This window comes from Alternaria infectoria, assembly GCF_024043175.1.
Source record: "Alternaria infectoria strain BMP 0036 chromosome Unknown scaffold_6, whole genome shotgun sequence".
NCBI lineage: Eukaryota > Fungi > Ascomycota > Dothideomycetes > Pleosporales > Pleosporaceae > Alternaria > Alternaria infectoria.
In genome coordinates this window covers 212542-234224 of record NW_026250695.1, presented here as the reverse complement: position 1 = coordinate 234224, position 21683 = coordinate 212542, and the positions used below count along the sequence as shown (strand labels likewise).

At 53.7% G+C, this 21683-nt stretch overlaps 6 protein-coding genes across 6 annotated transcripts; 4 read left to right on the top strand and 2 right to left on the bottom strand.

Annotated features, from left to right (window-relative positions):
* Positions 1 to 658: 658 nt before the first annotated feature.
* J4E92_004372 (uncharacterized protein) lies at positions 659 to 2480 on the top strand (the record flags this gene model as incomplete). Its single annotated transcript, XM_051495762.1, has 4 exons — positions 659 to 772; positions 827 to 954; positions 1005 to 1494; positions 1548 to 2480. 4 exons carry the CDS (start codon positions 659 to 661, stop codon positions 2478 to 2480), a joined length of 1665 nt encoding a protein of 554 aa, XP_051353602.1.
* Positions 2481 to 2841: 361 nt separating this feature from the next.
* On the top strand, positions 2842 to 3309 carry J4E92_004371 (uncharacterized protein; the record flags this gene model as incomplete). The annotated part of the gene is made up of 2 exons (XM_051495761.1): positions 2842 to 2989; positions 3143 to 3309. 2 exons carry the CDS (start codon positions 2842 to 2844, stop codon positions 3307 to 3309), a joined length of 315 nt encoding a protein of 104 aa, XP_051353601.1.
* Positions 3310 to 4253: 944 nt separating this feature from the next.
* J4E92_004370 (uncharacterized protein) lies at positions 4254 to 5330 on the top strand (the record flags this gene model as incomplete). Its single annotated transcript, XM_051495760.1, has 3 exons — positions 4254 to 4349; positions 4539 to 4862; positions 4926 to 5330. The coding sequence occupies 3 exons, from the start codon at positions 4254 to 4256 to the stop codon at positions 5328 to 5330; spliced, it is 825 nt and encodes a 274-aa protein (XP_051353600.1).
* A 3350-nt stretch (positions 5331 to 8680) lies between these two features.
* J4E92_004369 (uncharacterized protein) lies at positions 8681 to 10116 on the bottom strand (the record flags this gene model as incomplete). The annotated part of the gene is made up of 2 exons (XM_051495759.1): positions 8681 to 9989; positions 10040 to 10116. 2 exons carry the CDS (start codon positions 10114 to 10116, stop codon positions 8681 to 8683), a joined length of 1386 nt encoding a protein of 461 aa, XP_051353599.1.
* Positions 10117 to 16488: 6372 nt separating this feature from the next.
* J4E92_004368 (uncharacterized protein) lies at positions 16489 to 16945 on the top strand (the record flags this gene model as incomplete). The annotated part of the gene is made up of 2 exons (XM_051495758.1): positions 16489 to 16497; positions 16568 to 16945. 2 exons carry the CDS (start codon positions 16489 to 16491, stop codon positions 16943 to 16945), a joined length of 387 nt encoding a protein of 128 aa, XP_051353598.1.
* Positions 16946 to 17690: 745 nt separating this feature from the next.
* J4E92_004367 (uncharacterized protein) lies at positions 17691 to 21364 on the bottom strand (the record flags this gene model as incomplete). The annotated part of the gene is made up of 3 exons (XM_051495757.1): positions 17691 to 19501; positions 20269 to 21296; positions 21345 to 21364. 3 exons carry the CDS (start codon positions 21362 to 21364, stop codon positions 17691 to 17693), a joined length of 2859 nt encoding a protein of 952 aa, XP_051353597.1.
* Positions 21365 to 21683: the final 319 nt, after the last annotated feature.

Genomic DNA, 21683 nt, shown 5'->3' with positions numbered 1-21683 from the left:
TGCCAGCATTGCTTCCTTTTTGCGGGGAATATCCTCGTCGGACCGTCTTGCCAGTTACAGCCGAGATGACATTCCCGCTCCCATCTCACCGGGACACCGAACGACGTTTCAAAAAGTTTAATTCTACCTGTCAGAAGTCAAAATTGTCTACAACTGTGTACATACAAAATCCGCGAGGTTCCCAGAGCCCCAGGCACGTGGATGAGTTCTAGCAGCTGTGCCACAGCTAGCCACGTATCGACCGTATCTCGCGCCAGGCCTCAGCGAGCGAATCAGTGACACCGCTAGTCGCCGAATGTTCCACCGCGATGACGCACTTGTGTATTGCCTGGCGAAGCCACCGGCACGGCAGGCGAGCTTGACTCCGTTGACGATTACTACGCAGTGTACGTGGAGTCGTTTGCGTTAGGCTGAGGCGGGACGTGTCTGCGGCTTATGCGTGATCGCGACAGCATTACGAGATGCTGGCCGGGCTGGACTAGGGCAAATGACAGGAGTATATATGGATGCTCGACCCGTGCCTGATGGATGGGCCTTCCTTGCACGTTTGTACGCGGCTGTATCTCCTCTACCGTCGTGAGTCCCGAGCAATTGGAATATACACCTGGGTAGCCCTCGTCGTTACTTCTCTATTCATACTTTCATCCCGTCCGCCGATATGTTGCAACTTGCAGCAGCAGCAGCAGCCTTAATAGGTGCAGCATATGCACAGAACTCCTCATTACCTACAGTCGACCTGGGCTACGAGATTTACCAGGCTTCAGGCTTCAATGTTCGTATACCATCATCAAAGTCTCGATGTCACCTTTTTAATTGACCCAATTAGGACACCGGCAACTTCTACAACTTTTCCAACATACGGTATGCTGCACCACCTGTCGGTGACTTGAGGTTTGCACCACCTCAGGCTCCAGCAGAAAACAGGTCATCTATCAACACTGGCGAGACATCGAGGTAAGCACCACAGGAAACCGAAGTCCATACAATCATACTAACATCTACAGAATATGCCCTCAGGCAAATCCCGCTTGGTCTGCAGCCGCAGCACAGTCGTTGGCCAGATATGCGCTCGGCCTTCCTGCTTCGAACACAACTTATTCAGTGATGCCAGCAAATGCTACCAGTCCGGTCCCACAACCGGATCCCCGCGAGTCTGAAGATTGCTTATTTTTGGATGTTTTTGTTCCCGAGGATGTGCTTAGCAAAGCTGGGCAAGGCTACGGGGCTCCTGTTCTCGTATGGATCTACGGAGGCGGCTACACAGGAGGCGAGAAAAACAACAACCCTGCGGGTCTGCTCGCGGCCTCCGGCAACTCGTCCAATGGCGATGTTATCTACGTTGCGATGAATTATCGCCTTGGTGCTTTGGGCTGGACGGGTGGCCCTTCATACCAAGCAGAAGGAGGTGTATCCAACCTAGGTTTGTACGATCAGCGATTTGCGCTTGAGTGGGTCCAGGAGAATATTCATCTCTTTGGAGGTGATAAGAACCGAGTAAGTCAGAACTGGTCCATGCATCTATGATTTGTGCTGATTTATGTCTACAGGTTACTGTATTTGGTGAGAGCGCTGGAGGCGGCTCGATCATGCATCAGATTACTGCATACGGTGGTGCTAATGGATCTGCTCCTTTCCAGCAAGCCGTACCCCAGAGCCCTGGATGGCAACCTACAACCTCTGTTGTCACTCAGGAAGATGTCTACCAGAGGTTCCTCACTCTTACCAACACCACTTCCCTCGCAGAGTTGCGGGCTCTCTCATCTGAAGAGGTAATGCTTGCGAATGCTCAGCAGATCACCTATGATTCCCCATACGGTACATTCACTTACGGGCCGGTCGTGGATGGTCTTTTCGCTCCTCTTCAGCCAGCTCAGCTTTTGGCACAAGGTCGATTTGACAAGGACGTGCGCGTAATGGTCGGCCACAATGCGAATGAAGGAGCCCTCTTCACGCCCTTCTTCATTCCAAACGAGGCTGCATTGGAAGATCAAATCTCGTCCGCTTTCGCCAACGCTCCAAAGTCTTCCATCGATTATGTTACCAAGACTCTCTACCCCCCGGTGTTCGACGGGTCTCTACCATACACCAACAACTTCGAGCGCGGTAGCCTCATTGTCAGCGAGGGAGTCTTCACGTGCAACACCAACTACCTCTCCAGGGCTTACGGAAACAAGACATACTCCTATCTCTTCGCAGTTCCCCCGGCTATTCATGGTCAGGATATCCCGTACACGTACTTTGAGGGCGGTGCAGGTTCCACCGGGCTCCAAGGTGTTGCCAACACCACCATTGCCATCGCTCTGCAGGAGTTCATCACCAGCTTCGCTGAGAATGGTGTGCCAGATGCTACAGGCGTGAAGCAGTTCAACATGTACGGTCCGGATGCGACCGTCTTGGAGCTTAACGTTACCGGCATCGAGGATGTACGCGACAGCAACGCGAACGCTAGGTGTGCATGGTGGCAGAAGGCGCTGTACTAAGCCTGAGCTCATGCAGTATAATACCAATTAGTACGGCAAAAGTAATCGTAATGAATCAACATCGTGCACAATAACATAATGCACATGTAAAAATTTGTGATGCCCCGGCATGCGAATTCCGTAAACGCGACGTTCCTCGCGCATGCATGGCAACACGCGGACCCACATCCGCGATTGGCTGATCATAACTACGTCATAGCACAGCAGCTCAGTCCACGTCCACACATCCTTTAAAGCTGTCTTCCGCACACACTCAAAGGAACCTCATCTAACAACCCATCGAACAACTCAATTGCCACCGCTCCCACCTCTACCAACAACTTCACCTCGAAACACCAACACCACACACAACACCATCAACATGTTCCGCCAACAAATCGCCCGCCAGGCCCGCCTCTTCAGCACCACACCCGTCGCGCGCAAGAGCCCCGTAGAAGCTATCAAGGATGCTGCCAAGGCTGTCGACAGGACAATCTCCGGTGCCGCTGTAAAGGGCATTGAGAAGGGAGGTACGTACACACTCCGTCCCTCACACATCCAATCTGCGTTACACTGCCTGATGCTCTCTGTTCTCAACAGCCGAGAATATGACGACATCGTACAGTGCGCACGCCAGCTACGCTAGCACCATGAGAAAACAAACACTAACACCTTTTGAACAGAGGAAGTCGCTGGCGCCGTTAAGGAAGCCACCCCCGACACCGCCGGCGAGGCCAAGGGCCAGGCAAAGGAGATGGCCGGCGAGGCTAAGGGCAAGGCTCAAGAGCTTAAGGGTGAGGCCAAGGGCAAGACCCAAGAGCTCAAGGGCGAGGCTAAGAGCAAGATGTAAAGACGTCGACGGACATCAGGGACGACACATAATGACATCGAGGAGGCATGCTTCGTTGCTATAGCTGCACCGAGTAAGAAGACGCCTAATCGTCACGGCAGAATGAATGAAATAATGTTTCAATGACGACAATATGGCTCTCATGGATGGTGATACGATATGTTTGTTCAGTTGAGGTTACGTTGCTGACGCTGCTGGATGAAGGACTTTCCTCGCCAACGTTGATCTCGATACCTGTACTGCGCTTCACTATTCCGCTGCCTTCCTCATCTTTCCCTCGATTGCTTTTCGATACCGATTCTCGTCCAGACAGAACATGCCACGGCCCATGCACCACCGCCATGACGACCTCAGCGCATATTCAAGATACAACTCCTAGCAAGACGTTATAAAACACTGGGTGCTCATCTTCGGTACGAGGTTAGCAATATGGTGCGTTGGAGGCAAAGCTCGCCCGTTGAGCTCTTGGAGGCACTGGAGACATCAAAGTCATTGCGCAGTATTCTGGAGGCTCATTCGATTTGTATCACAATACATCATGATCGCCGATGTCAGATAATCATCACGTCAATTGGCGGCGAGATGCGTCTAAAGAAACACATGTTGTATTGAACTATGACCCAAGATCTTGCAGCCATGATTATTAAAGACCCAGCCCAGACATCATTGACACAGCGGGAGGGTGGTGAGGGAAAGAAGTGAAGAGAATTAACAACAAGGAAAAGGTATGTCTACACCAGTAAAGGAAAGTAGAGAATGTGAATGTGGTTTGTTTGGTAAAGACGCAATGACATGTCGTAGCTTCACCAGTCGGCCTCACAACGGGCTTACATCGCCCAACCGAGTGAGTGTCGTGCAGTATAGATTACATGAACCACATGCCCATCTACCAAGACAGTTAGTACTCATCCTTTTGGACATCAGGCAGCAATGGAAAACTCACCATGCCTCGCTTCACTTTGTCATTCTGCGCCTCGTATGTCACCTCAGGTGGCATCGCGTACCCACTCTTGGTGGAGCTGGCACTCGTCTCAAAGGTCGTGAGTGTGAGGCTGCTCGTCGCGCTGGTGAGGTAGGTGCTAGAATCTACAGGCCAGGAGGAGGCGGTAGCATCCGTGTTGGTTACCGAGCTGACCGGAGGGGTCCAGTAGGAATAACCCGACGTGGAGCTGCTGGGGTAAGCGGTCGAGGACTCGACCGGGAAGGAAGTAGCGGTGGCGTCGGTATAGGTTGAGCTTAGAGAGCTCTCAGAGGCTGTAAGGATAGAGGAAGTCTCGACCTCAGAGCTGGACTCGCTACTGGAAGATGCTGAGGCGGTGGAGGAAGAGGGGAAGGTGGTGTACTCCGTTTCGCTGTACATGGATGAGCTAGGTACTTCGGGGGTCTCAGAGCTGGTCGAGCTGACAGACGTGATAGGAGAGTCGGAAGAGGATGTGTCAGAGGGTGTTACTGTCGGGACGGGCGTCTCGGTAGTACCAGAATCACTAGTCAACGACTCCGATGGCGTCTCGGAAGGCAAGACGAAGCTGCTCGTGCCTGAAGTTACCGACTCAGTGTACGAAACAAGTTCAGAGTCCGTAGATGATTCGCTGAATGAGGAGGACCAGTACGAATAGCTCTCCGTGGTTGGCGAGGGTGTAGGCAAAGTTATGACTGCAGACGACGTGGGTGTGGAAGAGTCTGAAGTCGTCTCAATCGAGCTGAAAGAGATGCTGAACGAGTACGGCAACGAGGATGTTGCAGAATCAGTCTCTGAAGCACTAGGCACACTGCTGGTATCATATGTAGAAGATGCCGTGTACGAAGGTGTGTATGAGGCCAGCGAAGAAGAATCTGAAGAGGTTCCAGTTTCAGTAGCTGACGACGACTCTTCGGAACTAGTGGGCGTATATGAGGAGCCGTCCGTGGTCGAGGATCTGGACATGGTGAGTGTTCTAGACCAGGTACGTGTGGAAGAACGACTCCGAGAGACTCTGGATTTCCTAGACCCCGTTGAAGTCGAGGTTGAAGATGACGTGTAATAATCAGTGGTTGGCGTCGGAGTCTCCGACTGGCTATAAGAAACTTCGGAAGTATAGGTGATCCAGGAGATTGTGGAGATGTCGATCGACGATGAAGACACAGTATCGGTTTCAGAGGGACTACCGCTGCTGGTGGCGTTACCAGGTGGACCGTAGTAGCCCGACGACGACGGAGTCTGAGAAATAGTTCCGTTTCCACTGGATGTTGCCGTGGGCCCAGTGTTCGTCTCCGTGATAGTACCATTGGAAGGGTATGGAACGGATGTGGTAATGGCAATGGTGGAGGTGATGACGGACGTAATGACAGTTACATTGGTGCTCGGGCTTTCTGTAGTTGTCGATGGGCGTGGAATGTATGAGCTTCTGGGTCCAGTGGAGTTGCTACTGGCAGTGGAGGTCAAAGATGGCATTGAAGATCCTGGCGCGGTACCCGTACCCCAAGTAGATGAAGCTGTACTAGTACTGTTGCCATAAGGTGCGGAAGACTCATGTGGCGGCAAAGTTGGGTAGTACCCTGTTCCGGAAGACTGAGGTCCAGTCGAAAGAGGGATGCTTATGGAAGAAGAGCTGCTGCCCCAGCTGCTCGCTGTAGCTTCGGTCGACGTATCTCCAGAGACAGTCTCACTGAGCAATGGATTAGATTAACGAGAAAATGTCACCAGGATCGATCATAACTCACGATGTCGAGGGGACAATAACTGATGTGATAACCACGACACTAGTGTAGACGACTGTAGAGGGTCCTGGCGTTGTAGAATTTGCAGTCGACGAAGACGTTGGAACGGGAGGCGTCCAAGTAGACAGCGAGACGCCGGTGCCGCTGGAGAAGGTGGACGACGCACTTCCGCCGGTGCTGCTTGAACTTGGGTAGGGAGGAGAATATGGCGGTGGCGGTGCATACTGCCGAGGCCGTACATGCTGTGGGAAGTTTACTATTCCAGAAGATTAACTCACGTACCTATATTTCAGAGAGCGTGATGCTTGGTACGTTGACGGAAAAAGCGTGTAGATCCGACAGCAGATCCTATGGGGAGACTTACAGGGCACCCGCTCAGCTGCAGTGAGCGTCAGGAAAGCCGCGAACGGAGTGAAGGTACTGAGCTTCATGGTTGTTATGTGAGTCGCAAGACACACCTGTTCCAAGAGGTGAAGGAAGAAACGAGTGTTGAGGGGAAATAACGAGAGGATGTGTCGAACTGACAACTACAGCTGGACGGCTTGAGCCTCGATTGACTGGAGACAATGACCTTATATGTGATGATCTACGTTCCACCGTGACAATATCATGACACGATACTGCTACAGCCGTACGGCCGCAGTGAAATACTCGGTTAGCTCCACTATGGGCATGCAGCACGGCATCATGCTTGTATCGATGGTATCCGATTCTTTGAATGATGACAACGTCTACGATGAAGACGGCTAGTTTGAAAATCATGACTTCTATGCGCTTGATGCTGAACGTGTTGGGCTCCGTCTCTTGACTGCGAGAGTTTGGAGTAGCGGCTGCCTCTGAGAAAGGCATGCACCGCTTCGATAGGCCATAATGGCTTCGGTCGATGTATAGCAGCCCGCATACGAGGTAGCTGGTGTATGCATTTAAATTGCCAGTGCAACGATCCGCTGATATCTTGAGTCTAACCCAAGAAAGGAATCACGGGAGGGTAAACGACGGACGGATAGCAACATGACACTGCAGCGCAGCGATCACCGCTGGTAGTACAGAAGGCGAAGGAAGAAATTCGCGAATGACGAAGTGACCCAGCGCACTGTTGTTGAGACTGAATGAATTGATACAGTCACTTCTCTAGGCATGGTGTTGTTGCGAGCCAATGGACTCGAGTAACTCGACACTGAAGAAGCGTACCCAGTGTCGCAACGCTCGACCGACCTCGTATTCCCAGGCATCCAATAGGTAATACAAAGGTTTGCAGTGCCACACCGTCTTAGTAATTCCTTATGATGTCGTTTGCCAATCATAAGGTTGCGTGCACTTTTGGAGGGATGCATGACCTCCGGGGCTATGTGCGGTCGGCAACATGTCTGAACAATCGGTCTTTAGCCATCTTCATCTGGCTCGATGCATGAGCCATATGCGAATCCTACTGTCTCTCCAAAATGTCGGACGCGATCGGACTGCGATACCGGCCTCGATTCTGGGCACAGTCCCTGATGTTTTCGGGTCCAGCCAGCCGCATGTACCAGGGTACAATACAAGAGCCTGCTCGGGGAACGCGACAAATGGACCATGGATGACTCGACATCAGGGATCGGACTATGTTATTCGTATGGCCGGCAGATGGAGGGTTCCATCACTAGCTAGATGCACAGATGCAGGAACCAGACTCACGCTCAGGGTGCTGCGTTTCACAAGCAACCGCAGTAGGACGACGCGACTGATGCAGAAAGCCGTTAGAACGTCCCGACGGCACAGGGATCTCGATGCAGAGGAAACAGGAACCGAACATAGACAGCGGTGCAGACCAGCTAGGCTGGGTATGCCGTGGAAGCGGTATGGATCTGTTGGAAGATCGGAGGACGGCAGTGTCCATTGGTACTGTTCACGACGCTAGCGCGGCTGCAGTAGCATCACGTGAGCCAGCCCAGCAGGGCCACCTCCATCATCCACGGATGAGTTTGATAAGTCTAGACGCACCCATGTGAACTCATCGCTCACAAGAAGGTGATTTGTTACGTAGCAGAAGAGGTGCGCGCAACCGCACTCCGGAACTAGTGCATGCTACGCTCCCTACGACGGGCCCAGCCGCTTACTACCGAGTAGGAAGTACAAGTTGGAAGGCCTAACCCTCCCTGGTTGTGTATCATCCCCAGTTCGGGGTACTGAACCCTGAAGACCTGATCAAGCAACGGTCCGCGAGCCAGGACACCATTGGGCTCTCGTAATAGCAGTTTGGGCCGCGAGTGGCAGCATAGATGTTGTGATAAGCATCACTTGCACATGAGGTTACCGGAGATCGGAAGGACTATTGCATACGGAAAATGACCGTTACAATTATATATTATACAGGAACACTTCAAATCGAAGGATTACTGGGAGAGGAGATCGCTATATGGGCAACAACACCCTCAAGCGCCTGAAGAAGGATGGTTGTTGCATCCTATGTGTGGGTCTTCTCTTCACCGACAGGAAGACTCCTTGCAACGCCTTCAGTCGTAACCTCGTAAACGACACTGTACAAAAGGTATCATGTGCGTGTGAAACCAGAACCGTTACCCAAAGACGTAGCAAAGTATCGAAGAGCTTAGACGGACAGGATCCTAGAAGGATCGTACAAAGGACCTTGGTCCACAAAGACAAAAAAACAAGATAAAAATGGCGAAAATGATACCTAATCCCAGTTGACGAGGCTGTTACCATTGTCGTGGTCATTGGCGGATTGGTCGTCAAACGACTGTTGGAAATCGCCGCCAGGGAAATCGAAAAAGGCACTGTATTCACCAGTACCAGGCGTCAAAAACGAATCGTTGGAATAAAAGCCATCAGAAATAGCACTGGGTACCGACGGCGACGTGGTACCAGAAACAGGCTCAGTCTTCAAGTTTAGACCAGATGACAATGTTTGAGCCGAGCCACTAGCATGCTCAGACATGCTACTGGCGTTAGCTGTCCGACCAACCTTGTTGGGGTTGTAGGTGTAGGTCGGAGCAAAAGGCTGAGGAAGGTTATCGCTGCCTGCCATGAAGACTGCAGTGCGTGGGTCGTTCTGATCCAGGACAGATCCAAGGAACTGCTGAGACTCGGGTGGCATAGACAGAGTCAAAGGATTGGTGTTGAGCGCCTGCGAGCTGTATGGGTAGTTCGTAGGGCTGTAAGAATAGGAGGAAGGCGAATTAGGATCACTCTGCACAGGTGCGGCCTCATGCACGGAAGCTGCGTTGGGCGAAGCGCTCTGTGGCGAAGATGACTGACGGTGCTGGAGCGAATGGGTAGTAGGCGAACGCGATAACGAAGGACGCGTTTGTCGCTCTACTGTCTGGTTTTGCTGTTGAAAAGCTTGCGGCGGTAAAGACAGTCTTCGGTTGAGCTCAGTCTGTGGCGTCGTGAGACCTGCACTCGCCGGCTGAGCTGATGGGTCAAAGTGCGATGCGCCCTGGGGCAGTTGAATAGAAAGAGCGCGCTGGTGAGAGTGAGTGCGTTGAGGAATCTGGTAAGGTGACTGTCTGTATCCCTGTTGCGGCTGAGCGGTGGTCGGGCTGAAGGATTGCGCTTGCTGGAAACCCTGTGGAGACGCGGGGGCGAACTGCTGAGGCGGGAGCATTGACGGGTTCAGCCAGTTGTTCGGCTGTGCAAATTGAGCGCCATTGGCCGGATACTGCGGACCATACTGCTGGAACGCCGCGCCTTGGTTCTGGTACTGGGACATGAACATGTTCCTGACGCCATGCTGGGTCGCAATGTAGTCATGGAGCTTCTTGTTGAACATGACCGAAGTGGTTTGAAGATGAGCGTTGAGGCGCTGGTACTGGGTAGGCAGATCATCATCCTCCTCTTCGTACATCTCCTCATTGATAACATCCTGCTCGGTCACGCGAAGAGCACGGCCCGTGCGCTTCTTGTGAATCTCAGAAGCTCTACGAGCAGACTCAATGCGAGCCTCCAGGCTGCGGTCACTGCGGCGCGAGGCAGCGATGTAGGCACTGTTGGGCATCAGAATTGGTTGCGTGCGGAGTAAGTAGAGACGACTAACCGCTCCTGGTTCTCTTCATGAGTGCGCTCGGTCTTGACCGGTCTGGCCGAGGTGAAGGTTCGACGTTCGGCAGGCATGGCGAGGTCCAAGCAGCAGATGGGAGTCAACGTGCGGTGTGGCGAAGTGTGTGTGTGGGCGAGGGTGGGGTAGCTGACAGATAGCGATGTCAGCACAACAACGGAAGGCTGATTGGTACAGTTCGAGGGGTACGTCTAGCAACGACTTCGACTGTGAAGAATAATGGAAGAAGGAGAAAGTGCGAGGAGCGGGCGGGCAAAGTATGTAAACGGAGAGGGGAAAAGTGGCGACTGTCCACGCGGGTGCGGATGTGCTGGGCGGAGCAGGCCTAAAGATGGGCCGAAAAACAACGGAGCTAGAAAGACGCTCACGTACCGCGACGACAGGGTTCGGACAGCACCCAGCTAGATTCAGATACGCGACAAGTGACGTGAGGCACAGAAGCAACGGCCAAAGTTGGCCGCGTGTCCCAAAGCGGCAGAAGATGGGAGTGCAAGTGGGAACTGGCGCTGGGGGTGGCAGCGATCGAGGGCTGAGGGGCGTGTGAGTGGCTGCAATGCGCACAAATCTCTGTTGCGGGCCGGGGGAGGGCAGGCCAGGATGCTCAAGTGGCGGAGCCTAGCGGACGAAGACTGGGTATTTCGATGCTGGTAAACCGTTTGTGCATCGACGCTTGCACACGAGATCGATCGTCGCGACGTGGCTTGGGGGGGTGAAGCAGCAGGCAGCGGATTGGGAGCAGGACGGGTGCGTTACGTCGAGGGCTTGCCTAGCATATGTTATAGCCACAAGGGAAGAAGCAATTGCGGTCTTCTGGAATTTGACCACACAATTAACCACAGGCAGCGGCAGGGTAGCACGCCAGAAGCCAGCAGTTCCCAGCAGTCCCCGCAGCGCCTGCGAGCGACATGCAGCCAATGGCACCACTGGGCCGCAGCGGCAGCATGTCCGGCGTGCTCTGACGGCCAGTCGGCGACGTGTGTGGAGTAGGGGAGAAGGTTCGGCTTAGCTCTGTGCCAGGCTCAATAGCTGCATATTACCCTCGGCACCCGCAAGCCAGCCCAGCATCAGGACAACACCACGCCCGCGGCTTGGCCAACTGGCGATCGAGGGCGCTAGCATCTCTGTGGCACTTCCCGCCGATAAACGAGACGCGTGTGTGTGGTCGACGACGGGGAAGAGCCCACCTGCATCGCATCAACATCATACCACAGCTGTGCCAGTTTCTAGCTGCCCCGGATTAGGCCTCGTTGTCGCTGGGCTGACTAACGTGGTCGTTCTGGCTCAATGGCTCTTACGTTGGCGACGTTTACAGCGTACCTGACTACTGCTGCCAATTCCCAATTACTAACAGCCTGCTATTTTGGCTGAACCGGGGACGCTCAGCCAGACGTGCGCCGGCTATTGTGCGTAAATCAATCGCGATCGCGGCAGCGCAGCGGCTTCCGCATACTGCTCAACCAAACGCGAACGCACATGCTCTCGTTAGGTGGTCGGCGCTATGGAGACGCAGCCGTCGGGCTACCGTTGGCTTGTTCCCGTCTCCTGCCCAGACGGTGCTGGAGCGAGCCTAATCCTGCGCTTACACTCGAACGGAAAACTTCGCGACGAATAACCGTCAACTACCCAACGCCATGGCTACCCCCCCAAACAACAAGACTGAGCTTCACACAGCCCTATCTCCCGCCATGCGACAAGGTCAAAACCGCTGGTTTCACAGTGCTGCACACATCTCATGGCAGCCGATCGCTTGAGCTCAGGAACAAGGAAGCCCTGTTCAAGCAAAGAAAACCTGAGATACGCGAAGGCCATATCGGGAATAGCTCCGATCTGATCGCATCTCCCACGCAAACTCGGAGCCCTGAAGCGCCCTGAGGGCTTCGCTGGCCGCGTCCAGGACGTGCGCGCCGATCTCTCGATACAAACATGTCGCCGACTCGCTGGTCCACGACTTATCCCTCTGCTGACAGCTCCTTACTACGGCTTTTGTACCAGCGGGAAGCCATGCGCCAGAGGAAGGGACGGTGCTCTGTCAATACCACGGCCAGTGCAGCTCCATCGTTGTTTAGAGGTCAATGCCACTATTGGCAACATGGGAAATTGACCCTTATTGTTTGTGTTTCGAGTATTTGTCACTATGGCATTGTCCTAAGCTCCGGCCGTCCGCCGACGTCACACGGCATTGGTTCTTCCTTCTATCGCTCCTGCCCCGCCGCAAGTGCCCACTGCCAGATCGCCGGGGCCTCTAGTGCCGGCCTGTCAAAGTATCAGCCAGTCAAAGCCCGATGATCCCTGCGTCCTTGCTAGGCTTCAGATTCAGATCTGAGATGAAATATCTCCGTCTGCCGTGCATCCACACGGCTTTCCGTGCAACAAGGGAGCCAACAGGCAGCCCGAAAAGCGTACAGCGGCCACATTCAGGTGCATGAGGTCTGCATCCCTTCCAGCTGAGCTCCGCGCGCTCTGAGCCGAATGGTGTTTGACATCATTGGAATTCACGTCGTGTACTGCAGGGCTGTGGGTTGACCATGGTAATGGTACCCCGCTACGTGCTCACATCACACGGTTGACCAACTCCTTTTCTGACCAGTCCAGGTGAACGTTATCCTTTGAGGAACAACCCAATACTTTGAGATCGCTGTGAAGTGTGTCGGGCTCCACATTGCTACACCTACTAGTACAACGCTGCGCGTCAAACGCAGGTCACAGTGACGTTGCGTACATTCCGCTCTATGCCTACCCATAACTACATGGATAGGAATCCTGAGTGGGTGCACACGGCTTGAGATCAGCGCGTACCTAGCTGCATGATCTTGCATCCGAGCCGGCTACGGTATCCTTCGCGGTATCCTGAACACGCTTCGTCCCACAGCAGCGCTGTGTTCCCGCAAGTCAGTAGCTGACTGACTACTCAAACTTCCGCAGCCTCTTCAACTTTCCTGCATGCCTTCCATTGACATCATTGGGCAAGGCGAGTTGAACCGAACATGGTGTTCGATGTCCCACCCCACTCCAATGCGGCAAGTGGAGCGTATACGTCGTCCGACAGCCCCATGTCAGATTGCCCTTCAATCTCCTTGCCTGTTTGCCGTTTGGCAGCTCTATCGTCATTCACCAAGTCTACATGAAACGCAGACGCCACCGCATGTACCAAGTTGGCCTCAAGACTGAGTATTTCTAGTTCCAGAACGTTCAACTTCATTCCACAGAGAAGCAATACGGGTGTTTCGCATGCGCGCGGTAGCCGTGGCGCGCACGCCAATCTGCTACGGCTCACAATGCTGCCTGGTGTCATGAACCAGGCAATCTTTCCATCCTCAATTTGGAAGGTCTGAGCGATTCAACCCCAGGAGTACAAATATGACTATCAAATTACACAACACCTGGGTATGGAGCTTCTGTATGACGCCCCGCGGGCCCTAATGCACGGTCGCCGGTTGAACTCGCTTGCATGCATGTCTCGGCGATACTCCGCCAGACCAATCAGATGTCATCAATCCCAAACCCCTCCTCAAAGCGCTCGTTCCTTCTTGTCCGTATCCTACACGGTGCTGGGATTCTACTTGAGGTCAAGTTGACGCGGGTGCGCTCGATCTGCTGCATTAGCTTGCCATGTATACGGTGGGCTGGCGTGTAGCAAGCCTCTTCGAAACAACTGGCTGATAGCACATCGGAGAGAACCCTCTCGAGATCTTCGGTTCAAAATCAGAAAATGCGCAATAGATCCATCCAGGCCCATCACACCCGCATTTCATATCGATACCAACGACCGTTCTCATGCGAGCGCCTGAACCGTCGTTCAAGCGCGGGTTTGCAACGTCGCGAGATATTCTCTGGCGTGGAGCTCGCGATCAATTTCATGTTAAGATCGGCAGCACAGCCCCAATTTCGGGGTTAAGCATGCTGCATCTCCATTTCATCAGCAGCTGCCTCTGGGCCTTCTAGGAATGCGTTCGCTTGCACGAGCGGTCTGCACTGCGCTGTGCGTTATGTGAGCAGTGGCTAGCTAAAGGCAGATGCGGTGAGGAGTGTTCAACGTCGCACACCCACTTTATCTCGATCCATGTTTTGTGTGGCTCGGATTGCGGTATTCTTTAATAGACCATTTCAAACCGCTCCAAGGTTGTTTTCTGTCGCAATACTCTCGTCCCGCACATTGCCGCTGTCTGCAGTGCCATCCCTTCTGGCAGCAATGCAAGGGCACCATATGCAGGTGAGCAGACTGCTCCAGGCGTGCGGATAATTTGGGTAAATAGCGTCAGGCCAAAAAGGGTCCAGCGGAACGTTGCTTCTTACCTCCTCTGAGCAGCACCGCATACATGGGCGCGTGTAAACATCTGGGCCTTACAGCTCACTACACGCTACGACACCGCCCGTCCAAGCTACTAACCTCGCTTCCTACGAAGCCAATGACCATTGCGAATATTCTCAAAGCACAGCATAAGCAAGTAAGCAGCATCGTATGCACCTCGTATTGGGCCGCGCAATAAGCTCGGATTCCGACGTCCGACGTAACAGCAACAACGTGGCGACAGTTTGCTCTCTGGAGTTCTACTCCTACGCCCGCAGGATAGGATGCAGGATGGAAAAGACGGCACGCATCTGGACTTCACAAGAAGCTGGGTAATGCCCGAACAGGGCTACACGAGGTGCAGCCACGTTTAGCGTTGGCCCATCATATCGAAGCGGAGGAAACTTACTGTGTAGGCACTGCTAGCATCGGCCGTCTTCCGTAGAGATCCAGTCGAACCACGGCTCTGTACGTTTGCGACTGCATTGAGTTTCCAGGAACATCCAATAGGCAGAAAACATCGGCCATTTCTCCGCTCATGGGAATGTAATCCAGCATGCGGCACAGCGATAAAGTTGCAGCAGCCTCGCGACAATAACTGCCACTCGGAGGTTACTCTTGCGCGACGAGTCGGAGTACGGATCCCCACGCGTCTTTGTCCAACGTAGCCAGCTAGCTGGATTATTCTCCCGTTTACAGCAAAATCATCTTCCAAAGAGCACTCGACCAAATGTCTTGATGCCCGGATGTGGATGGAAGGATGAAAACTAGGTTGATCGTAATGAAGCTTAGTCCATTTCGTTCCGCAACAATCGTGTCCCAGACGTTACAAGACAGTCAAGTTCGAGCGAACCTTGACTTCGCTACCACAGTTACAAACTCTCGCGCGCAAGGTAAGATCGGAAGAGTAGGAACTCGCGTTGGGCCTGTCATCTTTTTTATTCTTGATGCTTGCATCGCTTTCCAAAGTCGCAGCTTGTTCCCATTGTCGCCCATTTGTCTTCCGAATCGTAATTTCTCTCCTCTTTGCAATGGCGTTGTGCTCAGAAAGTCACGTGCGTTACCTGTGGCATCAGACAACATCGTAGGTGAAGGCATTCGATCATTGATCGAGTACCATACCCAAGCGCAGCACACACCATCAGCAGCGTTCATGTCGCGTCGGAAGTCAGCTTTCAATGTGATATTCGGGGTCGCTGCCAATCCGCATCCAGACTGAAGTTGGGAAGTTGACGGGAAGGTACCTTCCAGATTCTCGAGTTCACATCCTCCAGCATGCAGATGATACATTAACTGATTGGATCGAAGTTTACGTCTGCAAACCTCTGCTCGTTCTCTGTTTCCTGTATGTCTCCCTTTAATATACCCTTTGAAGAGACATCGTTAGTACGTTACACCTAAGTATCGTTCTTGACCTCGCGCATACTTTCAATTCCCAATGTGCGCGAATTGTTCCTCCCTTTGCGATGCGAGCCACAACAAACGTCGTCCGGGTTGCCAATCGCAACCTCTGCTGGGTCGTCGATGCCGTCCCAAAGGAGAAAGAGCAAACACACCCCATCCTGCAACCTCATTGTCGGCCACCTGCCTACGTCACCATCCTGTGCTTGTCTATAGTCACATTTCTAGCATCTTTCCGTCGTACATGATCAAAATCGCTGAGAAGGCTAGTCGCATCTGCGCCACGGCGCCCATGGTCTGTATGGGCGAGGTGGTGCCACGAAGGTGCCTTCCTGGGCACGCGCAGAGCACAACAACGACGCACGCTCTCGCCCCACAATCGCGCCTTCACCTTCACTTTCGCTCCTGCCAATCCGTCCTCTGCTTGTCGCCTGCCGCCGGAGCTAATTTCCGCCGTGACTGCAAACGCTGCTCGCACGTCATATAAACAACTTTTCTGTGTCCACCTCCGTGTCTTCTGCTTCTCTCACGACACTCACCCCAAAGCTCCATCATCTCTGCAGCTGCATCAATCCAACACGAACATACTTCAATTCATCCCCACCACCAATCAGATTACCGCTATCAACATGTTCGGCTACAAGATCTTCGCTGTCGCTGCGCTTGCGCTGGCTGTCGTCGCCACTGACCGTGAGTACATGCTTCAGGCTTAGCTGCAAAGCTGCTTGAATACCTCTACATGGCATTAGTCACACGATCTAACATCTCTTGCAGCTGTCTGCGCTCCCGCTGCCACCGTGACTGTTACTGTCACCCAGTGCGTCCCCGAGCCCGGCAAGCCGTCGTCTGAGCCAGTCCCCGCTCTGTCAGATGTCTCCTCTACCCCCGCTATGTCGGCTGTCTCCTCGACTCCCGCTTTGTCGGCTGTATCCTCTACTCAGGACGGCGGAGCGCCTGTACCTACCACTACTAGCGTTATCCTGCCTCCCCCAGGACGACCAGTTCCCACCACCAATGTCCCCGATGACGAGCCTTCCAGTGCTACTACTACGACTGTGCCTCCCTCGTCCTCAGGTCGCCCTGGTGAGCCCACAACCACTGCCGTCGAAACCGCTGGCGCTGCTCTCGCAACGCCTGTCGTTGGTATGGGCTCGCTCGTCGCCATGGGTGCTGCAGCCCTGGCTATCATGGCCTAGGCCCGTTCACACAAGGTCCACGTGCTATATTGAGCAGGGGTGTCGCGCTACACGTCGCGTTCTCAGTCGAAGCCGATAGTGCAAGGCCTGGTATCCATGGGGCTCTCTCTTATTGTCTTGATCATTCTCTCAAGACCCAGATACCCCCATTCATGATTTGGTATTAATGTATTGGCGGCTTATCATCGGCACGGGGTGTCATCCTTCGTCGAAAAGCTGCCCCATGGTATTGCATGTTCATAGCCTTCCACGAGTCTAATAAAAATACTGACATCGTCATTACTCTTGCTTCCGTACCCTGCTTGCTTTGATGACTATGCCTTGTGAAGTAGCTCTCGCACTGCGCTTGGCTTCCACTCCTCGAGCTACCACGGATGACTGAGTTGGTACCTTGTTGCTCGAGAGTCAATGACGCCCTGTTTGCCTATCAGAGTGCTCCTTGTGGTTGATTTCGGGCACAGGGAAGGGCAGTGTTGAATATCCTATCGGAGACGAATAGTACGTTCATGTGGATCGTTAATACTGGCTAGAATGAAGGCATGATGAGACTGAGTACGGTTCTGATGGAGTGCACATGAATATCAACAGAAAGACGTATCAAGGGCGGGGAGAGCGAAAACAGTGAACAAGCATAAATATGGGCTGCGATATCTTCTAATGATAGTAAGAATCCCCCAATTAGAGAGTGCATCATGCTAATATATATCGCTCGTTCCTCCCACTGGATGACCACTCAAACGAAGTACTATCCCGTTTGTTTATACTTCGTCCTCAACTCGTCGATCTCGCGTTGGAACTTTTCCATATCGTCGAGGATGTTACTCGAATCGCTCCTTCCCTCGCCCTCCTTCCCACCAGCCATGTTTTCATCGAGACCTAGCTTCTTCTCGCTCTCTTCCATTGGCGAGTATAAAGCATATTCGTTCCCACCTTTCTCGTCTGCAGGCGCGTATTCCCTTCTCAATGAGCTTTCGCTGGCTACGCTCGTCCGTCTGTGCTCTGTGCTTGTACGGCGGTACTCCGTGCTCGTCCGTCGGCTTTCTGTGGGGGACGAAGAGGGTATCTGAGGTCTTTGCTGATCAAGGCTTGAGCGATTTGATCGGCGTCTTGGTGGAGGCGGAGGTGGCGGCATGTTGCTTCCAGTGCTTTCTCCAGATACATTTCGCTGGGTATTGCGATTGGACGATATGGATGAGGCGCGGTGCACACTCGGCGCGGGTGACGAAGGTTGGGATTCTAGAGTGCTCCGGCGGGATGAAGGGGGTTCTGGAACGGATCTCGGCGTTCGACCCGAACTTGAACGCTGTGGCAGTTCGGTGCTGGAAGAGTTCGCGCTTGAGTTGCCTAGGGTCGCGAGTCGTGCGCCGTGTCGTGAAGGTGGAGGACGTGGTGGTGACTTTGCTCCAAACGGGTCGACGTTAGTTGGAACTGGGCTTTGTATGGGGTCAACCGAGTGCTGAGATGATATCGTAAGGTTTGAACTGCTCCGCGATCTATTGCCTGTTGTCGTCGTCGTCTTGAGCTGACTCTGCCTACGGGCCAATGGCACGGGCGGAGGTGCCTTCTTTTGTCTATTTGTGCCTTCCGAAGGCGGTGAAGGCAGGTCTTGTGCTGGTGGGGTTGGTTGGGATTGTAGCGGGGTGGTATCTTGCGTGCTGATATGGGATGACTGCGGCGCAGCAACGGGAGTTGGAGGGAGCGGCTTGTTTGTATCCGAACTGTCTGTTCGTCTAATAGCCGGCGGTGGTGCTGGCTCTGTCGCTGCAAAGCTCTCAAAAGACACTGTCTGTGGCTGTCTCTGCGTAACGAGCTTTCCGTGTCGATGCTTGGGAGCAGGTGGGGGCTTCTTCTTGCCCTTCTTCACCTCGGAGACTAGCCCCATGCTCTCGTCCTCTTCCGAGTCGGCCATATCGACCGATGTACGTGGTGAATCAGCGTGGGATTCTTGTATGGGCTCGAATAGCGATTGCCGTGAGACTGAGGAGGTATCCGTGCTACTACTGGTCTCAAATTGCGCGCCTGCGACGGGTTGTGATGCGCTCGTAGACTGCTGAGGCGGGCCGGATGGTCGCGGAGTAGCCTTTCCGGTCAGGAGCAGATTCTTGAAGCTCTCTACGTCCAAGGAAGCTCTGCTGTTGCCTAGCATCGGTCTTCCCGTGTTCGTCCGCTCCTCCTCGCTCTCCTTATCTTGGGGTTCTAACGAAGCCAGTGTTCTCGAGAATGGATTCGCTGGTACGTTACCCGGCGATTGCATCGCCAGAGGCTCGCCGAAGGTTGGTCTCGGGTTTGGGGACGCGTCCGCTATTGCCATGGCGTCTTTCCCGACAACTTGGGCATTGGCTTCACCCGCTGTGACAGAGTTGTTGACAAAGCCGGCGGGTGTTACGGGTGGCGGTGGGCTTGCAGGCCGACCTTGGCTCGATCGCCGGGCCATGAGCTCGTTCAAGGTCGCATCTGAGTCGTCAAAGATGGGCGGTGGAATCGTGGTAGTGGGCGAGAGTATGCGGACAGACTTCTTGGTCTTGCCAGTCGAGGGCGGGGCGGCATCTTCGAGCACTGTAAGACAATTACTCCTTGAATGCCAGCAGACGCAGAAAGGCAAGGCGAGGGAATACCATGGTCGCTGTCCTCCCTGCGCGATCCAAGCACACTGCTATCCGTGTTGATGAAGGATGTCTGCGGGACGGGCGCGGGCTGACGGGGAGCTTGAGAAAGGCGGAAGGGGTTTCCGGACGACATGGTGGGTGCTAAAAACAATGCATTATTCTATGTACATGGAAGGGGCGCGAGAGAAGCGGTGAGATGGTGCCGCGCAAGAAATGCTGTTGCTGATAGTCGGCTCTGCGACGTGATCATCGCCGATATGCAGGTGCTGGCGATCCGGCGCGGGACAGCGAACAGCCCCCACCATCGTACCTCGTACACCATGACGGCCCAATGAACCTTTGCTATCCATCTGGCACAATTTCGCCAACAAATTCTGTGGCCCTGTGTGTTCTAGAGCTCACGCTTCAATATTCGCTTTCTGCTACAGGATTTGGACACTTCTTTACATTGTTTAGTAAACGCGTGGGCATCTTGCAGCGGCCTACCGCGGCTATCTATGTAAGGGTCTATCTCCACGGTACGCTAATCGACATACACATGCCACCCTGCCTGGCAGTCAAACCATTTGCGCGCCAAGTTTCCTCCACTCTCTGTCGGTTGGCTGAAAGCAACTCGAGCTTTCTCAATGTGCAGCCCATAGATGAAGTCGGATCGTGCGATATCCAGCAGCCTAGTCGCGATGCCTTTCTTTCTATGTTGATTCGATGTCCATATACGCGATATGCCCAAGGCCACCGGATCTGAATCGGTGCTGATAGAAATAGAAGAGCTATGGGGCGCGACAGCATCTCCGTGCTCCTGGTCGGGCGAACCGGTGGGGTCCAACACCTTATAGGCTTCCCAGATTCGCTCTGCCAAACATGCTCCTACACACTTATTCCCTCGAATGTATAAATATATCTTGAATCGATCGACGAGTGCCACGTTGGCTGGGTTCTTCGCCGAGGGCCGTGGTTTCGGTACAAGCGTGGTTCGTTCTGTTTCGTCTGCCTGGGCTGTCCGACTCGTCTGTCCCCAAAGCTCGTCGTCTGATATGGGAACAGCAGCAAGCTCTGTGTTCACAACCTTCAAAACATCACTCGCCCGGTTGCGCATCGCCAATGTATCCTTGCGTCCAACTACAGCGATGAAGCTCCCATCACCACTCCATATCTGATTCTTCCTAAAGCGCTCCACGACTGGCTTGGTGAAGTCGACACCCCCAAGGTTCATCGCATGATACTTCTTGTGCAGCGCCGCGTCTTCGGCATTCGACGGTATGTACTGCATTCCACATATCTTGCATGTTTTGCGCGTCTCTGAAGCCAGGTCTAACTGCATCTGTACCATCTGCTTCTTTTTCGGTGCTGGCTTCGGTGGGCTTTGCGCATTGTGACTCCGTTCTGTAAGGGGTTCTTTGGCGGGTGTGCTCGGCTTGAGTTGCTTCTTGAATATCGAGAAGACTGGTCGCCGTTTTTGAACGGGTGGAGGGGAGCTGCGCGGTGCTGGCGACGATGGTGGACTAGACCGAGGCGGTTCGTCTGAGAAGACTGCGGGCGAGTCTTTGGGGCTGGATGGAGGGGCGGTGGAGCTTTCACGCTCGCATTCGAGAGATGAAATGACAATCGTGGGAGGATTATCCAACGGGGTCAAGGTCGTCGTTTCGGTACTTTCGATCGTCGTCTCGACGCGTCTTCGTTTGGTAGGCGGTTCTTCATCGTAGAGTTGGCGCTTCGTGTGTCGCGAATACGTTCTGACAACCTTTCTGGGACGATGTTAGACGTGCGACATATCTTCAATTGGATCAGCTTACTTTGCTCCGAAGGACGACATTACGGCGCTGTTGGCAAGCGTCGTAGGAACTGCGAGTGCTGGACCGCCCACGCGACAGACGCGTTTTAGCGCGCTGCGCTAGTGCCCGCCCACATGCACGACGTCACGCCTCGTCCTCTCACATGTCACCTGGTCAGTCCGAACCATCGTGTTCAAGGATGTACTTCACAGTCAGCAAGTCTCTGCGCGTCCTTTGAATACGGCGATATGCTTGCATCGTTCTTGACTCATCAAAAGGGCGAGTGTCGCTAGTTCAGGCAACCGGTCGATATCCCAGCAGGGAAGGTGCGTTTGCTTCATGCTGACTGGCCTTATCATG